At 42.0% G+C, this 17,082-nt stretch overlaps 1 protein-coding gene across 2 annotated transcripts; it reads right to left on the bottom strand.

The window, feature by feature from the left end:
- Positions 1–12,411: 12,411 nt before the first annotated feature.
- On the bottom strand, positions 12,412–13,064 carry LOC311187765 (nucleoside diphosphate kinase B-like; the record flags this gene model as incomplete). Of its 2 annotated transcripts, XM_084259089.1 has the most annotated exons (2): positions 12,606–12,720; positions 12,834–13,064. In XM_084259089.1, 2 exons carry the CDS (start codon positions 13,062–13,064, stop codon positions 12,700–12,702), a joined length of 252 nt encoding a protein of 83 aa, XP_084115215.1. In that variant the 3' UTR covers positions 12,606–12,699. The 2 variants fall into 2 exon arrangements, with proteins under 2 accessions (XP_084115214.1, XP_084115215.1); XM_084259088.1 differs by having other exon boundaries at positions 12,412–13,064.
- Between the last annotated feature and the right edge of the window lie 4,018 nt (positions 13,065–17,082).

Below are 17,082 nucleotides of genomic sequence, written 5' to 3'. Positions count from 1 at the left end.
AGGGTGATATCCATAGAACGGGTTTCCAGGTTCCCTGTCCCACCCAAGGAAGGGTGGAACTGAGCAGCAAGGAGAAGCGGAAATGACTGGGAAAAGGGTTGAGGAAAGAAGGAAGAAAAGAGGACTATGAAGAGGGCTGGAGGAGGCACATGGAGCAGAGACATATGAAGAAGCTGCACTTGCTTCTTGGCCTTGGGCTTGTGCCAGGGACTTGGGGGACCTGGAAGGAGACACTTGAAAGAGACAGAGTTGTAGGTGAGAGACCCATGGGGAGGCTGACAAAGGCAGCCCTTATCTTATTTTTTAAGATTTATTTATTTACGCATACAAGAACTGGGGTACACGCCAGAGGTGTGAGGGGGGTGAGAGGATTCACCAGAGACAGAGTGGGGAACAGAACAGGCAGACTGACTGAAATACACTGCTGAGGGGAACAGTGGGCGAGACGGGAGAGATCTGCTGAGCCATGTGGGTTAGCTCCCTGATGGGGATCGAACTCCTGCTGCAGTGGCTGCCAATAGCCTCTTAGTGCTGCTTCTCAATCCCTTGTGCCACCAGGGAGGCCTGGCAGCCTTTGTCTTGATTTTGATTTTCCTCCTTTCCTTCCACACTTGCCTGGCCCCTTCTGGCCCTTTCCTGTTGGTCCCCACCAGAAGATGCCTTAAACTTGTGGCAGACTTTTGGGCCTCAGTGGTCCTGCTTTGGGCCAACCTTGTTTGGCTGGGCATTTACCCACTAGGGGATGGGTAACTTTGTGTGTTTCTTGGGGAAACTATTTCAACTATATTCTTTCTCTCTATTGCAGACTAATTTCATTCGAGTTCTTTTCTATTGAAGGGTTTATGCACTAAGAGTATGTTTTGTCTTTAAGTGGCAGATGGTAGAATCCATTTAGAGCAGGCAAATTTGGGGGCTTTGGGGTGCCCCTCATTCTGCCCACTAACAGTCCCACTCTTGGGCATATATCCAAAGAACATGAAGCCATCTACACAAAAATCCACATGTTTCATAATGTTCATTGCAGGTGTTTACAATAGCTAGGAAACGGGAACAAGTCTCAATGACAGATGATGGGAGCAAGAAGATACTATATACCCACACCATGGAGTACTATATAGCCATAAGAAAGGATGAAACGCAGCCATTTTCAACAAAATGGAGGGAATTTGAGAAAATCGTGTGTAGTAAGGCAAGTCAGAAAGAGAAAAACAAATACTGGATATTTGCAGAGCAGAAAATACAATAATGTAAAACACTTTTAAAACCCAGTGGACATTGATGTGGTTTTGATGTGATGAAGGGTTTAGTGAATGGCATCCTTGGGTTACCTCTGAGAAAAGTTTCGGCTGAGTTCCCCTTTCAGCGGCATGTGGCAAATTTACACAGGGGACAAACACATTTGCACAGACACAGGCAGATGAAGGCTACATTTTATTGGGAAAGGTTTATTTGGAAAAGAAAAGGAGAAGATGCTTGCACAGACACAAATGGGCAGAAAGAACTGCTTTGCAATGGGAAAAAGTTTGTGAAAAGAAAACCTGTATAGTCACAGGTGGGCAAGAGAGCTGCCTCTTGCCAGTGCAGAAATTACCCTGATACAGTGTTCTTTGGGGGATGGGTTCATTCCTATGTAGAACTGTTATGCATTATTAAATGAATCACTTTTAAGCTGTGACTTAGGTTGATTTGTAAGGACTGGTGATTGTCTATAATGGTCCCCAATCTCCATAGCCTCACCTCTGGCCTGTGCCTCCTGGATACTTCCTGGATACTTTCAGATAGTAGTCTGTTTTTTCTATAGCAGTCTGTACCTGAGAATTTTTCATTATTTTTAAAGATTTATTTTATTTATTCATACAAGAGCTTTATTTTATTTATTCATACAGCAGAGGTGCAGGGGTGAGAGGATTCACCAGAGGCAGAGTGGAGAGCAGAACAGGTGGACTTACTGAAATACACTGCTGAGGGGAGCAGCGGGCTAGACAGGAGAGGTCTGCTGTACCATGTGGGTTGCCTCCCTGGCCGGGGATCAAACTCGTGCTGCAGTGGCTGCAGATAGCTTCATAGTGCTGACACTCAACCCCTTGCAGGATTTTTCATTTCTATAGCTGGTTTAATAACTATGTGGATCATTTTCTACCCCCACCTTCAGTTTCTGGTCTTGTGATGCTTCCATCCCAAATTTTTTACTGTAAGCCTCCATCAGACTTCAATAAACACTTTAAGGCTATGAGGTTAAGAGGAAGGGGAGGGGAAAGGACAAGGGGATATAAGGGATGCTGGTGAGAGAAACAAACAAAAATCCTCAGCATAAGTTATCATCGGGGAAATACAAGTCAAAATCACAACGAAAGGGGCCTCCCCGGTGGCACAGCAGGTTGAGCACAGTGCTGTGAAGCTGTCCACAGCCTCTGCAGTGCAGGTTCGATTCCCGGCCAGCCAGGGAGATACTCACATGGCGCGCAGACCTCTCCTGTCTCGCCTGCTGTTCCCCTCAGCAATGTTTTTTTGGTCCTCTGCCTGTTCTGCTCCCCACTCTGTCTCTGGTGAATTCTGTCACCCTCCCGTGCCTCTGGCCTGTACTCCAGTTCATGTATAAATAAAATAAATATTTAAAAAAATCACAGTGAGATGCCACCACATACTCATGAGAATGGCCCATAACAAATAGACTAGAAACAAATCTTGGACAACATATCTTCCAAGGGCTGGACCCTGTGGAAAACAGTGGATGTGAGTCCAGCCCTTATGGAAAAAAAAAAATGCTGTCAAAGAAAAATTGCATCCAACAGATTTAAATATGCAAGGAAGACTGTATTACTTGAGATTGAGCTCAATTCCAATACAATTGAGATAGAAGGGAATTTATAATGAACAGGCAGGAAAGAGGGAGTCCTGGGATTAGAAATTGCAAAGAAGAACTTGATTAGATATCAAAGGTGGAGGAAGAACTTTATTGAATTTGAAGAGTGGGAGGATTCTTGCTAAACTGGCTTAACAGGATTCTTGCTAAAACTGGACTCAACGGGATAATTAACTGTTCTTGACAGTCCAAAGACAGGCCTCCTTAAGAAGAGGGCTCAATGGAGTGTGATTAAACTTTGGTTAAGAATGGAGCCCTTAGTGGTAGGAATACTATGGAGACTACACCTGAGGGGAGAAATCCTATACTGTCAAAACACTAACAAGGATGTAAAACAATGGTACTTTAATGAAAAAAATTAATTAAAAAAAGAATGGTGTCCTTTTCAATACAAAGAAGCAGGAATGAGAGACCCCTACAGAAATAGAAGGTAACACAAACTGGCTGTGAGAGGGACCAGACGTCAGATTGAATATACAAAAATTTTAAAGAGCCACTGTAAATATTTTCTTTTTTTTTTCCCCTAAAGATTTATTTATTTATTTATACAAGCACTGGGTACAGTCAGAAGCGCGGGAGGGTGAGAGAATTCACCAGAGCCAGAGCCAGAGCGGGGAACAGAACAGGCAGACTGACGAAATACACTGCTGAGGGGAGCAGCCGGCATGGCAGGAGAAGTCTGCACGCCTTGTGGGACCCTCGCCAGCGGCCGGGGATCTAGCTGGCGCTGCAGAGGCAGTGGGCAGCTTTGCAGCCCAGCACTCAACTGCTGCGCCACCAGGGGAGGCCCACACTGTAAATATTTTCAAAGAAATAAAGGCAATACCTTATCAAATAGAGAATGTCAATAAAGATGAAAATAGTTTATAAAACAAAATGGAAACTGGAGTTTGAGTATAATGAAAATGGGAAATTTAGTAGAGGTGTGCAACCACAGATGCCACTGGAAGAAGAAAATATGAATGAAGATGAAGACAGACAAATTGAAATGACACAATCTGAATGACAGAAAGAAAGAATAAAGAAAACAATAAGAGGCTCAGAAAAGATGTAGGACACCTTTAAGCACCCCAATAAATGCGCAATGAGAGTACCTGAAGGAAAGAGAAAGTAGTAGAAAAGGTATTCAAAGAAATAGTGGCAGAAAACTTCAAATTCACTTAAAAAAAACTATACATGCATATAAACATCCAAGAAGTTAAACAAACACCAAGTAGCAAAAACATGAAAGAATTTATATTCAGAAATAGTAAAAATGTTGAAATTTATTTATTTATTTATTTTAAGATTTATTTTTATTTATACAAGAGCTGGGGTATAGGCCAGAGTCGCGGGAGGGTGAGAGGATTCACCAGAGATAGAGCGGGGAGCAGAACAGGCAGAGGACCGAAAGCACTGCTGAGGGGAGCAGCGGGCGAGACAGGAGAGGTCTGCTGTGCCATGTGGGATTCTCCCTGGCTGGCCAGGAATCGAACCGGCGCTGCAGAGACTGTGGACAGCTTCACAGCGCTGTGCTGAACCCGCTGGGCCACCCTGGAGGCCCAAAAATGTTGAAATTTAAATACAAAGAAAAAACATTGAAAGCAGCAGGAGAAATACTAACAAGGGTAGTGACTGACTTCTTATAAGCACTAAGGACAACAAAAAGTGGTACAGGTGTGAAAGGGGAGGTTTTGGGTTTCCTGCCCCACCCAGGAAAGGTGGTGCTAAGCAGGGAGGACGAGAAGCTGGAGAAAAGACAGAGAGGGAAGGAAGCAGGATGGAGAGCAAGAAGGCAACCTGGAGGAGGCACATGGAGCAGAGAGATATGAAGAAGCTGCGCCGCTTCTTGGCCTTGGACTGGCACCAGGGACTTGGGGGACATGGAAGGAAACCGTTGAAACAGTGTGGGTGAGAGACCCGTGGGGAAGTTAACAATGTCAGCTTTAATCTTGATTTTGATTTTTCTCTTTTCCTTCCAGACTTGCCTGGCCCCTTCTGCCCCTTTCCTATGGGTCCCCACTGGAAGGTGCCTTAGACTTGTGGCAAGCTTTCAGGCCTCAGTGGCCCTGCTTTGGGCCAACCCTGTTTGGCTGGGCATTTACCCACGACGGGATGGGTAACTGGGTGTTTCATGTGGAAACGATTTTATCTTTTTTTCCTTTCTCTTTATTGTACTCTAATTGTATTAAATTTCCTTTCCATTAAAGGTTTTACGCATTAGAGTATGTTTTGTCTTGATGTAGTAGAAGGCAGAATCCATTTAGAGCAGGATCTTGGGGTGCCTTTCATCCCGCCCTGTAGCAAATGTGCCTCTGTGCAAGGGGGAGGAGCATCACAGCACAGTGATGGGCGCCCTTTTCCCTGCCACCACTTATATATGCAGTCACCTTGGGTCACAGTTCTCAACATGCCACACAGAATGGGGGCCAGCTGGGAGAGAGTGAGCTGGATGTATAAATTGAGGTAGAATGAAGGAGGGAGGAGAGACGTGTAGAGGAGAGAATTGCAGAAGAGACTTGGGGAAAAGACAAGTGGAGAAGTTGCTTCTGGGATTTTAGTATTTTGGCAATGACAGCTGTTATCTAGAGATGCAAAGAGATACTTTATAATGATAAAAGGTCAATATATCAGGAATTTATAATCATAAACAGCTAACAATGGAGCTCCAAAATATGCGAAGCAGAGATACACAGAGTTGAGAGGAGAAATAGACAAGTTTACAATAACAGGTGACAAATTTAATACACCACTTTATTTATTTTTAAATTTATTTATTTTTGTGTAGAAGTACTGGGGTGTAGGCCAGAGACACTAGGGGTGAGAGGATTCACCAGAGATAGAGTGGGGAGCAGAACAGGTGGATTTACTGAAATACACTGTTAAGAGGAGCAGCAGGCAAGACAGGAGAGGTCTGCTAAGCCATAGGCGGGGCATTGAACTCAGGCTGTAGAAGTGATAGTGCTGAGACTTAACCTCTAGGCCACCAGGGAGGCCCCCCAAATTTAATACACCACTTTAAATAGTGGGTGGAATAACTAGGCAAAAGAAACCAAGAAATAAAATACTTGAACAATACTACATACAAACTAGATCTGGTACATACCTATATAACACTCCTCATAACAACAGCAGAATACACATTCTACTCAAGAGCCCGTGAAACATTCTTTAGGATAGAACATATGCTAAAAGATTGAAAAAAAACTCTCAATAGGGCCTCCCTGGTGGTGCAAGTGGATAAGACACAGCCTATGAAGCAATCCACAGCCACTGCAGCACGAGTTTGATCCCCTGCCAGGGAGCTACACACATGGCGCAGCAGACCTCTCCTTTCTCACCCACTGCTCCCCTCAGCAGTGTATTTAAGTCAGTCTGCCTGTTCTGTTCCCCTCTGTTTCTGGTGAATCCTCTCACCCCCCCAACTCTGGCCTGTACCCCAGTTCTTGCATGCATAAATAAATAAATATTTTAAAAAAAGAAAAAAGCCTCAATAAATTTATGATTGAGGGCTTCCCTGGTGGCAGAAGGGGTTGACTCTTAGCACTGTGAAGCTGTCCAATGTCACCGCAGCACAAGTTCAATCTCCCCACCAGGTTGATAACCCACATGGCTCAGCAGACCTCTCCTGTCCTGCCTGCTGCTCCCTTTAGCAGTGTATTTCAGTAGATCCACCTGTTCTGTTCCCCATTATGTCTCTAGTGAATCCTCTCACCCACCCCCCACACCTTTGGCCTATACTCCAGCTCTTATATGCATAAATAAATAAAATAAATCTTAAAAAATATTATAATGATTGAAAGCATACAAAGTGTGCTCTCTGATCACAATGGAGTAAAATTAGAATTAATAACTCAAAGAATTTTGAGAAATATATTAGTATGTGCAAATTAAGCAACACACCCATAAAAACCCATATGATAAAGAGGAACAATTAAAAGGGTAATTAAAAATACTTTGAGATGTAAGAAAAAATGAATATGCAACACAGCAAAACATTTGGGATGCATTTAAAACACTGTTGAGGGTGAATTTATAGTTATGCATACATACATTAGAGAAGAAGAAAAATCACAAATCAACAGCTTAATTTTCCACCTTGGGAAACTAGAAAAAGAAGAGCAAGTTATAGCCAAGGCAATCAGAAAGAAGAACATTATAAAGATTTGGAGAAAAAGGGCCTCCCCCTGGTGGCACAGCGGTTAAGCGCTGGGCTGCGAAGCTGCCCGCAGGCTCTGCAGCGCTGGTTTGATCCCCGGCCGCCGGGCGAGGGTCCCACATGGCGCGCAGACCTCTCCTGCCGCATCTACTGCTTCCCTCAGCAGTGTATTTCTTCGTCAGTCAGTCTATTCTGTTCCCCGCTCTGGCTCTGGTGAATTCTCTCACCTTCCTGCACTTCTGACTGTACCCAGTGCTTGTATAAATAAATAAATAAATCATAAAAAAAAAAAAAAGATTTGGAGAAAAAATGAGATACGGTCTGAGCAGTGGGAAGAAAATAGAATGGAAAAAGGTGACTAGAGCTCTCATGAATGGAAGTAGTGACATTACAAAAGAGACTCCATAGCAGTTCCTTACCCTTTCCATTATGTGAGGTCTTAGTGAGAAGCAGCCATCCATGAGGAAGTAAGCTTTCAACACACACTGAATATGCCAATGACTTAATTTGGGGCTTCCCAGTCTACAGAAATAAATTTCTGTTTCTCAAGTCAACCAGTCTATGGAAATTTGTTATAGCAGCCCAAAGACAGCCAATTTGGAAAATAGTGTGGTAGTTCCTCAGATAAGTTACCATAGGACCCAGCAATTTCACTCCTAGTTATTTACCCAAGATAAATGAAAACACATATCCACACGTTATCTATAATAGTCATAAAGTACAAATGACTCATGTCTGCCAACTGATGAATGGCTGCTTACACTACGCAATGCTGTACAACGGAATAATTCTTGGCAATAAAAAGAAATGAAGTTCCAATACATGCTACAAGATGAATGAAGCTTGAATGAGAAGCTTTATTCTCGTCATTGACCTCCTAAGTCCACTTTTTTTTCCTCAACATTCACTTGGTAATCATTTTTCCTGCATTTTGGACACGCATGAAGTTAATACAGTGTAGGGTGTCAAGATGGGATGAATAGAATTTAAATAAGGATTTTTCTTTCTAATATTTTTTTCTTTATCTTTCTTTTCCCTTCTCCCCATCAGCTTCTCTTATTCTGATAATCAAAAATTTAATAAAGGGCCTTTCTTTTTGGTGAAAGAAAACATTCGAGTTAGGGAAAAAAATATATGTTCCCTAAAGAATATCCTATATCAGTAGAGAGAGAGCATTCCTTCACTGAATTGATTTGTACCAAGTGGCACACAAGATGTTTGATTGACTATATATAAAATAAGTGTTCAGTGTTTGAAATGAATGCTTTCTATATGGAACATGTCGCATATTGTCTCCCTCACCCACCCTCCCTTACATCTCAACCTAGCTCACCGGCCCTTTCAACCATCCATCCTCTGATTCAAGGGGCTACCAGAAGATTAGCCTTTTGACCCAAGGCCACCATTTTCTGATTACCAGGTAATCTCTGTACTCTCATCCTCCACCACCCCCAACAGGTCTTGTTCTCTCCCCTTATTCACTGTGCCAAAGTAGAAGGTGGACCAGACAATGTCTACTGTCTCCCACCCACTGTACTGGGTGCAGTCATCTGAACTTTTCACCCCCAAATTCCACATTTCTAAAGCCCTAGGAGGAGCCCAGCCTTGCAGCAGCTTTTTTTTTTTTTAAGATTTATTTTTATTTATTTAAGCATACAAGAACTTGGGTGTAGGCCAGAGGTGTGGGGTGTGTGGTGGTGGTGGTGGGGTTAGATGACTAACCAGAGATAGAGTGGGGAGCAGAATAGGTGGATCCACTGAAAGACACTGCTGAGGGGAGCAGCAGGGAGACAGGCGAGGTCTGCTGCGCCATGTGGGTCAGCTCCCTGGCCAGGGATCGAACTCAGGCACAGTGGTTGCCAATAGCTTCATGGCTTCCTGTACCACCAGGGAGGCTGTGGCAATAGCTTGATAGTGCTGAGACTTGAACCCCTGTGCCACCAGGGAGGCCCCATTACTGCAGTTTTGTTCCCTACCAGACCATATTGCCAGTGGCCCTCAGCCCAGACTTATGTTTGTTTCCAATGAACTCTTACCTGCTGATGAGATCATTAACCCAGATGAGGTGTTTTCACTGGAGAAAGCAATTGTAGATCACCTGAAATTGCATCAGTCACCTGAAATCATGTGTGTGTACCTATATGCATGTGTATGTCACAGGCAGGATTATATCCATTTTTGTAGGGGGAGGTCATTTTGGTCAAAAACATTATGTAGGCATTCTTAGTGATAAAAAAGAAGGGGTTTTGTTGTGATTCTCAGCTCCTTTGACTACTCATTCTAAAATATTATATAAGACATGTACAAAATGCAGGTAAGACCCATGATTACTTATTCCTAGTTCACTGTTTTGCCCCAAATTCGTGTAAATTCCCTATCTGATGGCCTGGGCTAGACCTCTGGAAATAACTACTCTGTGGATAGAAAAAAAAAAAAACTACTCTGTGGTACAGGATGATTACAAAGCCCTTTTATTAGCTAGACAATCAATAACAACTTTCAATATGTGTTAGGATGTTCAATAAATGCCTATTGCTCACAATAACTATCATATTTTTTATAAACAACCCCCCTCCAAAGATGTATCCCTATTTTACATAAGAATTACAAATAAATTCCAAAAGAATCAAAGATTTAAACAAATGAAAACTATAAAATCACTAAAAGAAGCACTGATAAATATTAATATTTAACACTTATAATACCAGGATGCAAAAGTCATATAAAGAAGGAATTAATACACTATGGCTGTAAAGATTTTAACTTGGTTAATAATTATTGTTTTTTAATTTTGTGGGTCAACAAAATAGAAATCTGCTTTTGCAATATATATGACAAACAAAATGTCAATTTCTTTCACATACAAAAAGGAGGGACAGGCCACAATAAAGGTTGAATATTGCAGTTTTGTCAGCTTAACCTATCGTTAATTGATGTGTTGTACTCTCCAGTATTTGTGATATCAATTTTGCTTTCTATATTTTGAGACCTTTTATTGGATTAAAAAAAATTTTTTTAGGGTCTCCCCGGTGGTGCAGTGGTTGAGCGCTGGGTTGCAAAGCTGCCCGCAGCCTCTGCAATGCCGGTTCGATCCCCGGCTGCTCCCCGGCCACCGGAGGAGGGTCCCACATGGCGCGCAGACCCCTCCTGCCGCCCGCTGCTCCCCTCAGCAGTGTACTTCGGTCCTTCTGCCTGCTCTGCTCCCCGCTCTGGCTCTGGTGAATTCTCTCACCCTCCCGCGCTTCTGACTGTACCCAGTGCTTGTATAAATAAATAAATCTTTGAAATAAAATAAATAAATAAATAAATAAATAAATTCTTTTTAAAAGATTTATTTATTTGGGCCTCCCCGGTGGCGCAGCGGTTGAGCGCTGGGTTGCGAAACTGCGCACGGCCTCTGCGGCGCCGGTTCGATCCCCGGCTGCTCCCCGGCCACCGGAGGAGGGTCTCACATGGCGCGCAGACCTCTCCTGCCGCCCGCTGCTCCCCTCAGCAGTGTACTTCGGTCCTTCTGCCTGCTCTGCTCCCCGCTCTGGCTCTGGTGAATTCTCTCACCCTCCCGCGCTTCTGACTGTACCCAGTGCATGTATAAACAAAAAAAAAAAAAAAAAAAAAAAAAAACCAGCAAACAAATAAATAAAGCATGCCTCTATTAAAAAAAAAAAGATTTATTTATTTACACAAGAACCGGGGTACAAGCCAGATGCCCAGGAGGGTGAGAGGATTCACCAGAGCCAGAGCGGTGAACAGAATAGGCAGCCTGATGAAATACACTGCTGAGGGGCGCAGTGGGCGAGGCAGGAGAGGTCTGCCGTGCCATGTGGGACCCTTGCCGGCAGGGATTGAACCGGCGCTGCAGAGGCTGAGGACAGCTTCACAGAGCGGCGCTCAACCACCTGGGCCACCAGGGGAGGCCCTAAAATTTTTTTTTCCAGGTTCTTTTCGTGGGCCATGAGGTAGATGCTGTAGTTAGTATTTCCACGGCATTCTGCACTTCGGGAAGGTTACATAACATGCTTAAGTTGACACAGCTAAGTGAAGAGTCAGATCTGGAACTTACATCCAGTTTTGTCTGATTATATAGCGTGTGCTCCTAGACGTTCAGTTCTATTGCCTCCCAAATGTTGGTGGTTTTTTCTGATCTTATTATAAGACACTTTCACTTCTCTATTTACAATATATCTGGATTTCCCACAGACATCTCAAACTCAACCTGCCCAAATATAATTGTGCCGTCTTCCCCTCGCTCTTGCCTTTCCCTCACCCCATTCTTCATCCTCTTCTCATAAACCCTGTCTCAGAGACTTGTGCCAACACACCACTAACCTTGATGCCTTCTATCTCATTCCACACAACCAGTTAATCATATTCTGGAGATGCTCACTCTTTCTGGGCACGATATCATTTGTATATATTTTTGTTTTTTAAAAACAGACAATTTTTCTAACGAGCACTTTTAGGGCCTCCCCGGTGGCGCAGCGGGTTGAGCGCCGCGCTGTGAGGCTGTCCACAGCCTCTGCAGTGCAAGTTCAATCCCGGCTGGCGGACGAGTTACCCATATGGCCCAGCAGACCTCTCCTGTCTCACCTGCTGCTCCCCTCAGCAGTGTATTTCAGTCAGTCTGCCTGTTCTGTTCCCCACTCTGTCTCTGGGGAATCCTCTCACCCTCCCACGCATCTGGCCTGTACCCCAGTTCTTGTATAAGTAAATAAATATTTTTTAAAAAAGAGCACTTTTAGATTCACAGCAAAATTGAGAGTAAGGTACAGAGACTTTCCAAAAACCTCCTACACCCATCCAGGCACAGCCTCCCAATTAGCAACATCACTTACCAGAGCGGTGCCTTTGTTATGATAGAGGCTCCTACATTGACATGTCATTAAGTACCCAAAGTCTATGGTTTACCTTGGGGGTTCATTCTCAGTCGCGTACACTTTGTAGGCTTAAACAAACGTATAATGACATATATTCATCATTATATCATACAAAGTATTTTCTCTGACCTAAAAATCCTCTGTGCATTACCTATTGATCCATTCCACCCAACCCCTTAAGCCACTGACATTATTATTCCCACAGTTCTATCCTTTTCCAAAATGTCAATAGATTCGCTTCTTTCACTTAGTAAGGCTCCTCCATGTCTTCATGACTTGATAGTTCATGGGGTTTTTTTTTATCACTGAGTAATTTTCTGTTGTATGAATGTACTACAGTCTATTCATTCACTTACTGAAGGACTTCTTTGTTTCCAGGTTTTGGCAATTATGAATCAAGCTACTCTATAAATACCTGTACACAGGTTTTTAAAATATATGTCTATTTATGTTTTATTCTTTTAATTGTGGTAGCATGTGTCTTCTGCAAATATTTTCCCACAATCTATGGCTCCTCATCTTATTCTCTTGAAAATGTCTTTTAAAGAGCAGAAGTTTTCCACTTTAATAAAGTTCTACTTACCAGCATTTTCTTTTTTTTTTCCAGTTTCCAAAAGCTTTATTGGTAAATATGCTTTAGAAAAGATAGATCCTATTGCTTCCAAGCAAAATGAACAGCTGTGTCCAGGGACACTCCAGCAATACCACCAGGGGCTTTGTCTACCTCTCATTCATAGATCCAGTCAAAAGCACAGGACTTGTAGCTCACCAATTCTTTGGGCTTAAACCATAGGCTGATTTCTTTCTCAGCACTTTTTCCTGAATCACTGCCATGAATGATGTTCCTGCCAACCTGAATGCAGAAGTCCCCACGAATGGTGCCAGGTTTGGAGTCCGCCGGGTTGGTCTCCCCAAGCATCACTCGGCCGGTCTTCACAACATTCAGGCCCACCCAGACCATTGCCACAACCGGCCCGGAGTTCATGTACTTCACCAGCCCCGGGAAAAAAGGGTGGTCTTTCAGGTCTATATAGTGCTGCTTCAGGAGTTCCTCAGAGGCCTGGAGGAACTTCATGGCCATGAGGCGGAATCCCTTCTGCTCGAAGCGTTTGACGATCTCGCCCACCAGGCCGCGCTGCACGCTGTCCAGCTTGATGGCGATGAAGGTGCGCTCGGCGGCGTTGGCCATGGTCCTGCAGGCGAGAGGCCGGGTCAGGCCACGGGGGGCCCCGACCCCCGGCCCGGGACACTTACCAGCATTTTCTTTATTAGAGCATTCTTAAAAAAAAAAAAAAATGCTGTATCTGAAAAGTCATTGCCATATCCAAGGTCATGTTAACTTTTTCCTGTACTTCCTTCTATGATTTTTATAAATTTTGCATTTTACATTTAGGTCTATAATACATTTTAAGTGAATTTTTATGAAGGGTGTAAGGTCTGTCTAGACTCATTCTTTCTTGCATAGATTTTTCCAGCACATTTGGTGAAAACACTATCTTTGCTCCACTGTATTGCCTTTGGTCCTTTATCAAAGGTAACTTGACTGTATTATGTGAGCCTTTTTCTAGATTCTCTATTGTGTTCCATTGATATTTGTGTAAATACCACATTGTCCTGGTAACTGTAGCTTCACACAATTCTCTAGTCAGACAGTGCCAGTTCTCCAAATTCATGTTTGGGACTTTCAGTCACTTCTTTCCTGGAACACTGTGAAAAGTTACTTGGTGGTTTCCCTCATCATATGTTGCTCTTGTCTAATGGATTAGTTTTTTCAAAACCTGAAATCTGATAAAATTACTGCTATTCAGTACCTTGTTTCTTCCTTCAATGATACTAGGATAGGTAGTTTTGGAGAATAAAAAAAAGATTTTATTGTAGTGACATTGGTTTACAACACAGTATGTTTCAGGAGTACAATTTTACACCCCAACAAACGTATTACCACACCCACCACCAAGGTCTAGATATTGTCCAGAATCATCCAATCAACCTCCTTACCTGTTTCACCCACCACACGCTCTTCTCTGCTAAACACCATTCTGTTGTTGGAATCCAAGGAGTTTGTTTTGTTCATTTGCTTTGTTTTCTTATATTCCATAGATGAGTGAAATCAACCAGTATTTGTCTTTCTTTTCTGACTTATTTCACTTTCCACAATCTTCTCAAGTTTCGTCAACTTTTTCACAAATGGAAACATTTCACCATTTTTACAATAATTGAGTAGTATTCCACTGAGTATATATACCACATCTTCTCTATTCCTCTGTCCATTGGATTGTTTCCATATCTTGACTATTTTGAATAGTGCTACAGTGCATTTTGGAGTGTAGAGCTCTGTTCCAATTACTGTTTTCATATTCTTCAGATAAATACCTAGAAGTGGAATTGCTGATTCATGTGGTAGCTCTATTTTTAATTTTTTTTTTTTTTAGGAAACTCCATAGTGTTTTCCATAGTAGCCGCCCCAATTTACATTCCCATCTATAGTATATGAGGGCTCCTTTTTTTCCACATCTTTGCCAGAACTTACTTTTTAAATAAAAGCCATTTTTTTTATAAATTTGATTGTTATATTCCCCATACAATTGCAGCCCCCCATTCTGACCCCAATCCCTCCCCTCCCGCCCCCGCCCCCCTAAAAGTGTCTCTGGTTCATAGTTTTTTGTTGATTTTGATTTTCACTTTCTTATAGTTATTCATTTTCCTGGTCCCTTATTTAGGTTTTCTAGATTCCTGCTATGAGTGAGACCATCCGGTATTTTTCTTTTTCTTTTTGGCTTATTTCGCTGAGCATGATCCCTTCCAGCGCCATCCATGTTGCAGCAAATTGCATGTGTTTATCTTTTTTGAATGCTGAGTAATATTCCATGGTATATATGTACCACATCTTCTTGATCCAGTCATCTATTTTTGGGCATTTGGGTTGTTTCCAAAGCTTAGCTATTGTAAACAGTGCTGCTATAAACATAGGGGTGCAGGTGCTCTTTGGAATTGATGTTTCTGTGTCCTTTGGGTAAATACCTAGGAGTGGAATTGCTGAATCATATGGAAGCTCTATGTTTAGTAGGTCCAGAAATCTCCACACAGCTTTCCACAGTGGTTGGACCAGTTTGCACTCCCACCAACAGTGCAGAAGAGTTCCTTTTTCTCCACACCCTCGCCAACATTTGTTGTTGCTAGTTTTTTTAATATGTGCCATTCTCACTGGTGTAAGATGGTATCTCATGGTAGTTTTGATTTGCATTTCCCTGATGACAAGTGATGTTGAACATTTTTTCATATGCCTGTTGGCCATTTGCATTTCCTCTTCAGAGAAGTTTCTTTTAAGCTCTTCTGCCCATTTTTTGACTGGATTATTTTCTTTGTTGTTGTTGAGTCTCATCAGCTCTTTGCAGATTTTTGTGATCAGTCCTTTATCATTAGTGTTGGGTGCAAAAATGTTCTCCCAGTTGGTGGGGTTTCTCTTTGTTTTTGTTATTGTCTCTTTTGCTGTGCAAAAGCTCTTTAATTTGATGTAGTCCCAGCTGTTTATCTTTGCCTTCACTATCACTGCTTTGGGTGATGTGTCTGTAAAGATGTCTTTGATGTGCAAATCACGTAGTGTTTCGCCTATATTTCCTTCTATATATTTTATGGTTTCAGGTCTTATGTCTAGTTCTTTAATCCATTTTGAGTTGATTTTTGTGTATGGTGTGAGGTGGTGGTCAAGCTTCATTCTTTTGCATGTAGCGACCCAGTTTTCCCAGCACCATTTATTGAACAAACTTTCTTTGCTCCAATGCATATTCTTTGCTCCTTTGTCAAAGATTAGTTGACCATAAATCTGTGGGTTTATTTCTGGATTTTCTATTCGATTCCATTGGTCTGTATGTCTGTTCTTGTTCCAATACCATGCAGTTTTGATGATTATGGCTTTGTAGTAGAGTTTGAAGTCTGGGAGTGTGATGCCTCCATTCCCTTCTTTTTTTTTCAGGAGAGCTTTGGCTATTCGGGGTTTTTTGTGATTCCATATGAATTTCATCAATAATTGTTCTATTTCTTTGAAGAATGACATTGAAATTTTGATTGGAATAGCATTGAATCTGTATATTGCTTTTGGAAGGATGGCCATTTTAATAATGTTTATTCTTCCAATCCATGAGCAGGGGATGTCTCTCCATTTCTTTGTGTCTTCTTCTATTTCTTTTAACAGTGTTTTATAGTTTTCTTTGTATAGGTCCTTTACCTCTTTTGTTAGATTTATTCCCAAATATTTGATTTTTTTTGTTTCAATAACAAAAGGGATGGTCTTTTTGATTTCTTCTTCTTCAGATTTATTGTTTGTGTATAGGAAGGCTACTGACTTTTGCGTGTTGATTTTGTATCCTGCCACTTTACTGAACTGATTGATGAGTTGAATTAGCTTTTCTGTGGAGTTTTTGGGGTTCTCTATGTATAATATCATATCGTCTGCAAATAGTGATAGTTTGACTTCTTCTTTTCCTATTTGGATTCCTTGGATGTCTTTCTCTTGTCTTATTGCCCTGGCTAGGACTTCCAGTATTATATTGAAAAGCAATGGTGAGAGTGGACATCCTTGTCTTGTTCCAGATCTTAATGGAATTGCTTTCAGCTTTTCACCATTGAGAATGATACTGGCTGTTGGCTTGTCATAGATGGCCTTTATGATGTTGAGGTATGTTCCTTGTATCCCAAGAATTTCAAGGGCTTTTATCATGAATGGGTGTTGCACTTTGTCAAAAGCTTTCTCAGCATCTATTGATATTATCATATGGTTTTTATATTTCTTTTTGTTGATGTGTTGGATAACGTTGATTGATTTTCGGATGTTAAACCATCCTTGTGCCCCTGGAATGAATCCAACTTGGTCGTGGTGAATTATCTTATGGATACATTGTTGGATTCTGATAGCTAAAATTTTATTGAGGATTTTTGCATCAGTGTTCATTAGGGAGATTGGCCTGTAGTTTTCCTTTTTTGTGTTGTCCTTGTTCGGTTTTGGTATTAGTGTAATGTTGGCTTCATAGAACGTGTTTGGTATTGTCCCTTCCTTCTCAATTTTTTGGAAGAGTTTGTGAAGGATAGGCACTAATTCGTCTCTGAATGTTTGGTAGAATTCATTTGTAAATCCATCAGGTCCTGGGCTTTTGTTTTTGGGGAGGTTTTTGATTACCATTTCAATTTCGCTAATTGTAATTGGTCTGTTT

Source organism: Talpa europaea, assembly GCF_964194135.1.
Source record: "Talpa europaea genome assembly, chromosome: X".
Classification (NCBI taxonomy): Eukaryota; Metazoa; Chordata; class Mammalia; order Eulipotyphla; family Talpidae; genus Talpa; species Talpa europaea.
Note: the sequence above shows the minus strand (reverse complement) of the source record. Positions and strands in the feature narration are given on the sequence as shown.